We start from the raw sequence: 11,951 nt of genomic DNA on the forward strand, positions 1-11,951 counted from the left end.
CTTTCAGCCAAAACTATGTGATCCTTGATTCTTCACCCAGAGTAGAGATACGTAGAAGCAACACCAGTCCTTGTCAAGTTCACTTCTCAAAAAATCCAAATCTTTTCCAAACAAATTCTCTCGATAATTTCCTAAAAAACTAAAAATGTATTTTGTTTCTTTATAATGTCTATTTTAGGATAGTTAAACATTTCGAAAACCACATCACATTCGCGTATTTAATTAAAGGTACTGCCTTCGGGCAGGCGATGTAGGGCCTTCCCTACACGTAACCGACCCCCGAACCTAGAATCCGATTTTCACAGACCATGCCTTATCATCTTATGGTTTTTTAGTAGTTTTTCAGAATAAACTATGGTGGTGACCTCAAATCTCTTTTTCAAACTCGTCTTTTTTTGGATCGTTGTCCCGTCGCGATTCTGGTTGCGACAAACATCAGCGATGGTCTCAGTTGAATAGGGGTGCTTGATGGGCATAAAGTGCCCGTACTTGCTGAGCCTGTTCACCACTACCAAAATTGCATCATATCCATTAAATTTGGACAAGCTTACAATAAGTACAGTTTAATGTCATCCCATATGGCCTTTGGAATAGGTAAAGGCTATGACAATCCTTGTGGGGAAGAGGCCAAATGTTTATGTTGCCAACACATCATACATGCTGCCACAAAATCCATCACGATATTTTTCATGCCTACCCAATACAAGGATTGGGCAACCTTCCTATACGTGCGAAACACCCCCAAATGTCCCCTTGTTTGAGTCATATGGTATTCAGCTATCAGTCTCGATATCCAGGATGAATTAGCGAACAGGACTAATCGCCCTTTGTAGTGGAAATGATCATATTCCAGGGTAAGCAAAGGGTGTGATCCCATAACTGCTTCCAAATCCTTCTTGATTTTCTATAAGGTTGGATCCCCTTCCACTTCCTCCAAGACCGTTTGAAAAATTTGTTTATGAGAATTGAGAGTGGATTTGAAAGTAAAATTTATGAGAATTAGTGTAGGATTCGATTGATGTGATAGATTTAAAAAATTTGTTTAATTGATAAAAATTAAAGATTACCAAAATACTCCTAGTTATTAAAATAATATAAAATGTTATTTGTTAATGTATATTTAATTGTAAAAATGTTTATAAAGAGTAAAAAATTAAAAATAATTATTACAATTAATTTTTAAAAAGTAAAAAATTATAATTTAATTAAATAAATTTATTTTTAAATGTAGTATTTGTTTGTAAGAATTTATTTGTTATAAAAGTGAGGTTGATTAATTTGTTTGTAATATTGTACAAACTTTTAATATACATGTAACTGATATCTTCTACATTTTATTTTCACTTATTTTTGTTTTATATTTCTTATTATATATTTCTATTAGTAATTGGTAATTTTTATTTATATACATTTATTGATAAAGTAGTTTCTTCATAAAAAAAATTGAACTTAATTAAATTTCAAATCCTTAATAAATAAAATATTTAAAATTCTTTATATTTTTTAATTAATTTTTGTTATTTAATTTTCTTTTTAATCGAATGAGATACCTATTATACTAGTTTATCATCTTATTTACTTAAATTTATATATGTATTAAGAAATACGGAATTACATAATTAATATAAAGTATATTAAAAAATATAATTATGTAGTTAATATACAACAAAATTAATTCATCAGCACATGTATAATCTCAGCCAATCCATGTGCAGCAGCACCCCAATACTTCTCCCCATACCATTCATACATCAATGGACACCTTTCCTTTCTACCCATCCTTCTCCTGTCACACCTCCTTCAACCCCACCACTTCCTCTTCCGACACCACCACCATGTGCGCCACCAGGTTCTCCTCTGACACCACCAGCTCCTCCTCCAATTCCATTACCTCCTCCTAAACCCCATCAGCACCATCTCCTCTTTTACAACCACCAACACTGCCTCCGGTTCCACCACCTCTAACTCCACCTTTGTGTCCACTTCAACACCACTTCCCATACCACCTCTAACGCCTCCGCCATTATCAACCCCACTTCCACAACCGCTTCCTGTACCATCTCCAACGCCACCGCCATTACCAACTCCACCTCTAACATCACCATATCCACTTCTTGTGCCGCCTCCAGCACCAAATACGAGGCATTCTTGAAATTGTTAGTAAAAAATTAAAGACGAAGTTTTGATGATGTACAGAATTGCACAACACATGATCTAGGATGACAAATTGAAGATCTCTTATTATTGAAAGCTTTTGTAATAATCAAAGTTGATGTATTAGTGCTCAAATATGTAATAGGGTTTGATTCATGTACTCTATATATGATTAATTGTTGTTTAGAATCAAACACAAACTGTTTTAATCGATTAAACCTAGTTTTAATCGATTAAAACGTGGCTAGCACTGAAAACCCAAATGGCTCTAGAATAATCGATTAACACTAGCTTTAATCAATTAGTTAATCGATTAAAATCAGAATTAATCGATTAACACTAGCCGTTGGAGGTTTCAGGTTTGAAAAACTAGGCGTTGTACTCATTTTAATCGATTAATACTAATATTAATCGATTAAATGCATTAAATGGCCAGTTTTCGAAGAATGGAAGAGTATTGGCCTGAGTCTATAAATTGGCTCACTGTTTCTTTCAAAATCAACTCTTCCCTTGTGCTTGAAACATCTGAAATCATTGAGAACATCGTGTTTGTATTGAAGCGAAAGAAACTCTTGTCTGCAAAGTTGTGAAGTGCTACTGCGGTGACAGAGGAATAACTTGTTCATCCTTGGTGCGTCTGAGGAAGTGCTTGGAAGAGAATCATCCTTCGTGAAGTATTCGAAGGAGGTGGTCATCCTTTGTGAAGACTCAAAGGAGGTGTAAGTTTATCTCTTGTGGTTTCAAGAGAGGTGGTATTCTAAACTCTTACAAGTTAATTTTCTGCGTGATTATTAATTGTAATTGTTTTGTGGTTAGTGAAAAAGGTTTATATTGTTTTTGAGATAAGCGATTGGACGTAGGATCTTTGTGATCTGAACCAGGATAAAACCATTTTGCAATTTTTCTCTCTTCCTTACTCTATTTATTTCAGTTTAATTATCTACTTTGTAAGTGAATTTGAAAAAAATATTAAAAGGCACGAAAAAGGCACATAACCAATTCACCCCCCTCTTGGTTTGTTATTCCACGCTAATAATTCCGTTGCAGCGAGAAATCCCATCAGAGTTGGAATCGAATACAACACGAGAGTAATCGAATACACATTGTGTTAAATTTGTTCAAAGCAATGTAACCGGATACGTTCAAAGTAGTGCCGAAGGGTAGAAGAGACTTTTTCGTTTCCATCCCTCAAAATCTCCTCTCCTCAGCAGGTGATTAAAAAGGTACCAATGGAATGACATTTTTTTATTTTGAAATATAAAATAATTTGGGATGAATGAACTCAACCGTAAAAGTATTATTTTTTTTATTAAGTGTCTCGATGAAGTAGGAAGATCGAAAGATGTGCATATAACATTTTCTCTGTAAATTATTACAATAATCATAAAGATATCTTTATTTTGCCTGAAGTCCGAGAAAAGAAAACGGGTATTACGAAAACAGTTCTTTACTCACCATCCCAGAGTTCTTCAGTTGTCTTGTATCCAGGAGATGTCTTGCTAACAAAATAAGTTGCTTTAACTATTCTTTCCTGCATCAGTAAATCAGAAAATTTAAATAAATGTATGTTCTCACTGAATTTTCCTAACATTCTTCCTGTTACGTATCCAAGTAGGAGACGTGACAAGAACACACTCAAAACAAGCAAAAGAATGATAAAAGAATAAAATTGAATGAATGGATATCTTTTATAATGTTTATCACAAACTCAATGATCAAAACATAACCCTAACAATAGACTCTAGCTCTATTTATACTAATATATTTCCCACCCATCTCCTACTAAATATTTCCTTAGAATATATCTACATTTAATATAAATATCCCTATATTTAATATAAATATCTCTCCTATATTTCCCTAGCATATATCATTAATTATAAATATCTCATATTGAATATTTCCTTGGAATATATATTTATTTACTCTAATTAACTTATACTAAATATTCTCCCCTAGAGTGGCTCCTTTTACTGTAATTAGCTCTCGTCCACCTAACTGCTGCACAGTTAGGATGGTGATTCTTTAATCGTTTGGCTCAGGTCCTTCGCTGCTTCCCACCGTTCAGCCTGGTCGCTCTCCGCCTTCCACTGTTTGGCCTGGTCGTTAACCTGTTGTCCACTATTCGGCCTAGTCACTCCCCTTTGTCCATCGTTCGGCCAGACCATTCCCCTTTTGTCCATCGTTCGGCCTAACCTCTTCATGCCTTCCACCGTTCAACCTTTACGGTCAATATCGTTCGGCCTCACTTCCCTCTTACCTTTCTTCTCTTTCTCATATACTTTCCAACCTTTATCATTACCTCCCACCTTATACCCTAACAATACACCCCGCTGTAAAACAACCTTGTCCTCCAGGTTGGAATCAAGGAGTTTGATCTCATGGCTCCTCGTCAATTCAGGTCTGGAGACTCGGGTGGTGGCCATTCCTCCTCGTCTTCCGCTAATATCACGACTCTCAAGCTCCTATCCGGGCAGTGGTGAGCAGGACCGAACAGACTGCCGCATCTAAAGCACCTTTCTTCTTCCCTCCCTTTCACATATTCCTCATAGGGTATATTCCTCATGTTTCTTTCCTTTTGTCTGTACCCACGCTCTCTGTGATTGTCGCTCGACTCTCCACAGCAGTTACCGTTCGACTCTGGTTCGGGCAACTGGGCTCCAACCGTGTATATGAACAGTTCGGTCTCTCCTCAGATTGTTTCTTGGTCATATTTCCGCTCCCAACCTTCGTGCTCCCTTGGATCTCCTCCATGTCTCTTGTCATTCTCATAGCTATCATCAACTCCTATGGATCAAGCAGACGTACTTGATTCTGAATTCCCTCCTGTAACCCTGCCATGAAGTATCCCATCAGCTGTTCTTTGGCCACTCCTTTTGCTTGGCCCACCAAGACTTCAAAATCTTGGATGCACAGAACCCGATTGCTTAATAGCCGCCAGTCTTTCGAAAACTGATCCCTGATTTCTTCCTCTGAACCGTACCATCATTGCCTCCTTCAGTCCCGTCCACGTTCGGTTCCCCGCTTGCTCCCTCCAAAATCTGAACCAGAACCCGACACTCCCTTCCATACTGAAGTAGGCTAGCTAGACACAACTTTTCTTCCTCGGACACCCCTTGTAACTCATTGAATTTATCAGCTCTATTGATCAAATTCAATGGATCAATCCCTTAAAAAATGGGTAACTCTACCCTTTTCCTCCAATTCAGTTGTTCCTGTTGGAGTCCAGCATCGTTCGGTCCACTATCGCCACCACCGTTCAACCCACCGTTCAGCCCACCATCTCCACCATCGTTCGCTCCATCATCTCCACCACCGTTCGGTCCACCATCTCGCTCGCCCTCCTTTTCATTCATATTTCCATTAACAGGCCCTTGACTTCCTTCTGACTTCCCATCTAGTTGATGGTTTGTCCTCCCATCATCCTCATCAGCTCTTGCAAATCTTTGCGGATTACCGCCACCTCCGTCTCCACTCCCTCTATGGATAGTTGCATGGTCTCCTGATTCCGCCCCATGTGCTCTAGTTTTACTTAGACTACACTCATCCTTCCCTCCATGATGTCTTTCACTTCTCTCTGTCAATCTAACTGGCCTCACACTCCTCTCTATCAATCCGGCAGGTCAGACTAATTATTACTTATCCGAGTAAGAGACGTAATGAAATCACCCTCTCACGCAATCAAAACAAGCAAAAGAATAATAAAAGAATGGAGTCGAACGAATGGATATCTTTTATTGATGGTGATAGAACTCTCTAAATAAACAAAAGTAAACAATAATTGCGAGCATAACCTCCTTCAATTACTTTGGGAGCATAACCTCCCTAACAAGACAATAATGCCTATTACAAACTCAATGATCAAAAAACAACCGTAACAATAGACTGTAGCTCTATTTATACTAATATATTTCCCGCCCATCTCCTACTAAATATTTCCTTAGAATATATCTGCATTTAATATAAATATTCCTATATTTAATATAAATATCTCCCTAGCATATATCATTAGTTATAAATACCTTATATTGAATATTTCTCTGGAATATATATTTATTTACTCTAATTAACTTATACTGAATATTCTTCCCTAGTGTGGCTCCTTTTACTATAATTAGCTCTCGCCCACCCTAACCGCTACACAATTAGGATGGTGATTCTTCAACCGTTCGGCTCAGGTTCTTCGCTGTTTTCCACCGTTCGGCCTGGTCACTCCCATTTGTCCACCGGCCTGACCGTTCCCCTTTTATCCACCGTTTGGCCTAACCTCTCCATGCCTTCCACCGTTCTGCCTTTACGGTCAGTACCATTCGGCCTCACTTCCCTCCTATCTTTCTTCTCCTTCTCATATACTTTCCAACCTTTATCATTACCTCCCACCTTATACCCTAACACTTGCATTGGCCTTAGCTATTAGCACATAAACTGTTTTAATATCTTATTTGTATAGCAAGTAAAACCACGCTAAATGAAAAAAAAAAAAGTTTTCACAGGATTTGGGTATTAAACTAACTTATTTTTGAGAAAAAAACATTTGTTCTTGATCATAAGACTGCATGAAAGAACTAACCTGCTCGATGTGAGAGAAGTTGGCAAGCAAATCTGCAGGTATAGACCAATCAAACAGATCAAAGTTTTCCTTGAGCCTAGCATCATTTGTACTCTTAGGAAGTACACTGTGACCCATTTGTAGTCCCCATCTTAGAGCTATTTGGGCTGGAGTCTTCCCAAACTTCTCTGCCGTCGTGAGCAGCACTGGATTTTTAAGAATATTACTTTTACTGTACCCTTTTCCCAGAGGTGAATAACCCTGAAGAAGAGCATTAGTAAGTGGAGATAGTAAGCAAAATTGCAGTTCACAATAAGAAAAGGTTCTTGTATTCTCGTTTTTACAATAATCATACCAGGTTAAAACCTATGACCTCATGTATACTACCAAAAATCCTCACCACTAGGCCGACACAAGTAGGTCACAAAACCTTTATGTATTTAAAAACAGAAGTTGATACAACATTTCCACCACAGTCAATAACTCCTTCAAGATCAATATAATCGGACATGTGTATTTATGTAGCATGTATAATAGCTATAACGACCTTAAATATTGCATACTCACTGATAAGTGCACTCCCTTGGATTCACAGAAAGCATGCAATTTGGGTTGCTGTAATGAAGGATGCAATTCCACTTGGTTAACGGCTGGAGGCACATTTGCTACGTTCAACAGATCCTGAAGCTTCTTTACAGAGAAGTTGCTGACCCCTATAGCTCTAGTCTTTCCAGAATTGTAGAGTGCCTCCATTGCTCTCCAAGTGCTAGGTATGTCAGGTTTGGTGAGCTTTCCGTCTTTTGCACTCACTGGCCAATGAATCTATAAGAATATAGACATGGAAAATAAACCTTTTGACATAAGTAGATAAATTCAACGACACTGTATAATTTTTCAAACATAAATTGATGCTGAAAAATAAATGATTTTATGATTTACACACAAGGTAGAGATCCAAATAGTCCAGTTTCAATTCACGTAAAGTTCTTTCAAAAGCCTTTGGGACGTCTTCCGGCAAGTGATCATTACACCTAAAACATGGGCAAATTAAATTAGATAGAAAGAATGTAATACACCATCAGACCAATGAAGTGCGTAATCAAGATTAAGAAAAAAAAAATAGCAAGCACCGTTTGATTAAAAGGCAGAAATGAATTGATTTTGTTAGTGGGAAAGTCATTAGCTTACCATAAACTTGCTAATGATTTTACACAATGCTATATGATCAAAACAGGTTGATATTGAACAGAGGAACAAATATTTTGATTGGAGAAGATTTCTTTGGTGGATCCCAAGTCAGGATAAGTGGAAGTATGAATTCTCCAACTATGGAATTTAGTATCATCAAATCTTTTTCAATTCATTGTAACCTAAGAAGGCAACTCATAATACAAGTTAATTGGGGAATCTCTTCAGTGTGGATGGGTTAAGTGTAATACAGAGTGCAGCAGAGATTGATGGCTACTTGAGAGTAACATACAGCAGTTCAATGAAAATACAGCAGAGTGTTGACCTCTTAAATTGTATTTCAATAACTACAGATTAAGGGGGTGAAGAAAGTGAAGACTTAAGGATTCTTCTAAAGTGATTATGTAGATAAGCTTGGCAACAAAATAGTTTGACAAGTATTATGTAAAAAAAAAAGACAAACCATAGCTTGGAGGTGATAAACATATTTTCACGCTTAACTACACCATCAGCAAACAACTTCTTCAACGCATCACCAATCTACATAAAATTTACAAGAAAAGTTATTAGAGAGAGTAGAGTACCAAAACAATGTTTTCAAAACAGAAGTTACGAATTCTAACACTAAATAGATAAAAAAAAAATTCTACAACCAATGTACTCAAAGTCGACATGCACATTATTGTGGCCTTGATTATGTCTCTTGCATTAAACTACAGAATGTCTTATGCAAGGTTCTGACTTCCATTGAAGCCTTTCTTCTCTAAGAGCTTCCACCACTCTTGAGCTTGATTCCATGGAGTCTCCTTCCATTAAAGAGTAGAAAACAAGAAGAAGAAAAAATCTAGGCGAGGAAGATCCACCTACACGCGCTTCTCATCTATTATATTGTTCTAAAATTTTCCATTAACCAACCTTGATTCTGTGTCCATTTATGTTCCTAATGGAGATAAATACAATTCTTTTATGTACAAATACATTGAATGAGACTAGTAAAGTAAACTTCTTGCTAGAAACTCTAGCATTGTGTTCTAACCAATTAACCCAATTACAACATGGAGCAAACCATGACCAACTATTCCACTTCTTGTTTCTCTACAAAATTGAATAAAAAGAATCCTGTATGAAGGCATAACCACAGCTCCATCAGAACTACAAAGAGTCTATTTTATGACTGTCAAGCAATCTAAGAATGGAGAACAATAAAGCTGATATTCCCCAAAATCCACAACACGTCATTGATCTTAATTCAGAATTCTGTGTTATACAATCCAGACAAGAGCCTGAAGGACTCAAAACAAAGAGCAGACCATTTGTTCCAAGAAGATTTGGTAAGAACTAGATTCCAGAATTTCCTTTGCAGGAAGAATAAGGACTCCATTTTCACAGTGCTAAAGTCTTGTTGGACTGCCTATGCTCTAATTTCATAACGTCCAAGTGATGTATTTTTACTGAAAACTGTATGTATACCCTTATGATCTCCCTATTTTGTCATCCGGTTGTTTACACCCAACAGCTAGCCTTCTTAGTATAGAACAGTAATTTATTTTCTGCAGCCGAACTACATATGTTGAAATAAGCTCTATGCTCAAGTTTCTTACACCCGTTAAACAGGAAAACTATTAAAATGAGTTTAAGTTTTATATTTTGTGTGTATATGTAAGTGTCAATCAAGTACAAATGACCCTTTAATTACTACAAAAGTAAATAATCTCACCATTTATAAATTATCTATGATGGGAGAACAATGTGAAAAGATTTACAATATTACTGCATTCTAACTAAATTCCTAAAATATTTAATTTGTTTTAAAAAATTAATGTGTTCGTAGTTTAAAAACATAGTAATGTACGTGACTTTGTGGACCGCGTATATTGAAGCTTTAAAGTTTGGACAATGATATTTTAACAACTTTTTTTTAACAACTTTTTGAAAACATAACACATGTCACAATTCTATTGGTCTGTTTGAATTTATTCTAAGAAAATATTTGAAACGGACCAATCACAAACTGGTATGTGTTATCAAAAAATTGTCAAAAACAAGTGGTTAAAGAGACTTTTTCCTTAAAGTTTTATCCCAAATATCAAAAAGTCATCAAAAGTCTTATCTCATTGAGGTTTACTGTGTAGATCCCACATTACTATTTTTGACACTGCATCAGTTTGTGATTGGTCTGTTTCAAATATTTTTTTAAAATAAATTCAAACAAATCAATAAAATGATGACACATGTCCTGTTATCAAAAAGTTGTTAAAAAATAATTGTTAACATATCATTATCCTTTACTTTTAAGGCTAATTCTTAGATATATTACTCATGATGACATCCTTCTTAACAACTTTTTTCGATGTTCTCTTTGATCTTTCTCTCCCTTTTACACACGACTAAGACTAATTTACCATCTTGACTTGTGTATTCAGTGACCTTAGTCGTACGTGTCTTGTCTATCACCAAGACGAAAGACAACTCAATGACCCAAATTCGAACAGCAGTTAAGTGACTTCACCCAAACCTCAGTTACTTGTAAAAAGAAATTTAATATAAAACTACGATTGTACAATAACAAATTTACAAAAATAAACACAATACAAATAACACGAGATTCTCTAAAATAAGCATATAACTCTCACCTCCTTCTCGTTGCCATAAATTTGCGCGCAATCTATATGCCGGTATCCAACCTGCATCGATGTGGTCCACGTTGAGCCACTGTTAGCCATTTTTGCTCCAAAACCATACAAAATAGCACTAGACAAGTCAACGAAGTAAATAACCAAAATACAAATAAAGGAAAATGCGTCAATTTTGGACATTTCTCTTTTTTTTCTCGAAATGACAAAAAATATTTACTATCATTTTATCTCTAACTGCCTTGATTTCACTCAAATAACCAATTCAAGGTTTGAAATTCTTTCTCCATTAACACTTTCAGTACCAACTTTTTTCAAACAACTGTTGTAAGATAACATGATAATAACTTTTAATATACTTAATGAGAACTTCAGAAGTTTGTATATATGTTATGTATATGTATATATATTCAGTGAGAACTTCAGAACATTAGTCAATTCATAACCTTCTCAGTAAAGGGGAGGAAGAAAACAGATAATTGACCATTGAAAATTTAGATTAAAAACAAAACGCACAATCTGTACAAAATTTAAAAACAAAGTGATACTCTTAATCAAAGAGAAATTATGAAATGAAGCAATGATGAGTAGTAGTGAGTGAAGGTAAAGTGTGAAACGTTTATTGCAGTGGTCAAAGCGTGAGCAACAACGCCAGGTTCAGCGAGCCAGGTGCCCAAACCAACTGAAGGTATCTTTGCTCCGGTGTTCAACTCGAAGAATCGGAGATCGTCGGTGGCCATTCTCTACGGTGCAGAACGGAACTGAGGTTCGGGCTGTGACCGGAGAGAGAGACAGAAGCGTAACCGCACAAAGCAAATCCGAGAAGTGACGATCAAATCAAGAATTTTCCTATTTATTTATTGGCTTAATTCGCTGTTAACAAGGTTCTCGGTTCTAATTTTTGTGTAAGTTTCCTTTCCAAAATTCATTAATTTGGATTTATAAATTACGCTTTGTTCACATATGAGATTTGTGAGAAATGATTTGGAGGAAAATGATTGAAAAAGACTTGAAGGTAAATTTTTTTTTTTCTATTTTTTTAGTAGATTTGGAAGTAATTAAGAGTGAATATAGAAGTATAGGTTGTGAGAATTAATTTAGAATTTAATGGATGTAACATATTTAAAAAAATTGTTTAATTGATAGAAATTAAAGATTATTAAAATACTTTTAATTAATATTATATTTAATTATAAAAATTTGTAAAGAATAAAAAATTAACATTAATTATTTAATTATGAAAATTTAAATTTAAGAGTCTATTAAATATTATCAAATTCTCTTAATTAATTTTTAAGATAATATTAAATGTTTATATATTAGAATTTCAATTTTAGAGGCAATTTAATATATCAAATGTATTTTATTGATTATAATAATCAATTACAGTAAAAGAGTAATATAATATTAAAGAATAAAAGAAATAT

At 35.4% G+C, this 11,951-nt stretch overlaps 1 protein-coding gene across 1 annotated transcript; it reads right to left on the bottom strand.

Moving 5' to 3' along the window:
* Positions 1–3,436: 3,436 nt before the first annotated feature.
* Positions 3,437–11,365, bottom strand: LOC106773536 (NADPH-dependent aldo-keto reductase, chloroplastic-like). The gene is made up of 7 exons (XM_014660221.2): positions 11,142–11,365; positions 10,525–10,575; positions 8,355–8,431; positions 7,647–7,734; positions 7,271–7,525; positions 6,725–6,964; positions 3,437–3,685 (listed from the first exon to the last, which is right to left on the bottom strand). The coding sequence occupies exons 1-7, from the start codon at positions 11,262–11,264 to the stop codon at positions 3,602–3,604; spliced, it is 918 nt and encodes a 305-aa protein (XP_014515707.1). The 5' UTR covers positions 11,265–11,365; the 3' UTR covers positions 3,437–3,601.
* Positions 11,366–11,951: the final 586 nt, after the last annotated feature.

Source organism: Vigna radiata, chromosome 9 (genome assembly GCF_000741045.1).
Source record: "Vigna radiata var. radiata cultivar VC1973A chromosome 9, Vradiata_ver6, whole genome shotgun sequence".
Classification (NCBI taxonomy): domain Eukaryota; kingdom Viridiplantae; phylum Streptophyta; class Magnoliopsida; order Fabales; family Fabaceae; genus Vigna; species Vigna radiata.

What these genes read in the sequence shown, in the direction of transcription:
- LOC106773536 (XM_014660221.2), bottom strand. Translation starts at nt 11,264, where the DNA reads ATGGCCACCGACGATCTCCGATTCTTCGAGTTGAACACCGGAGCAAAG. An exon ending in TTTATGGCAACGAGAAGGAG is followed by an intron (nt 8,432 to 10,524) that starts GTGAGAGTTATA and finishes AATTTTATGTAG; the next exon opens with ATTGGTGATGCGTTGAAGAA. An exon ending in CCAAGGGAGTGCACTTATCA is followed by an intron (nt 6,965 to 7,270) that starts GTGAGTATGCAA and finishes GCTCTTCTTCAG; the next exon opens with GGTTATTCACCTCTGGGAAA.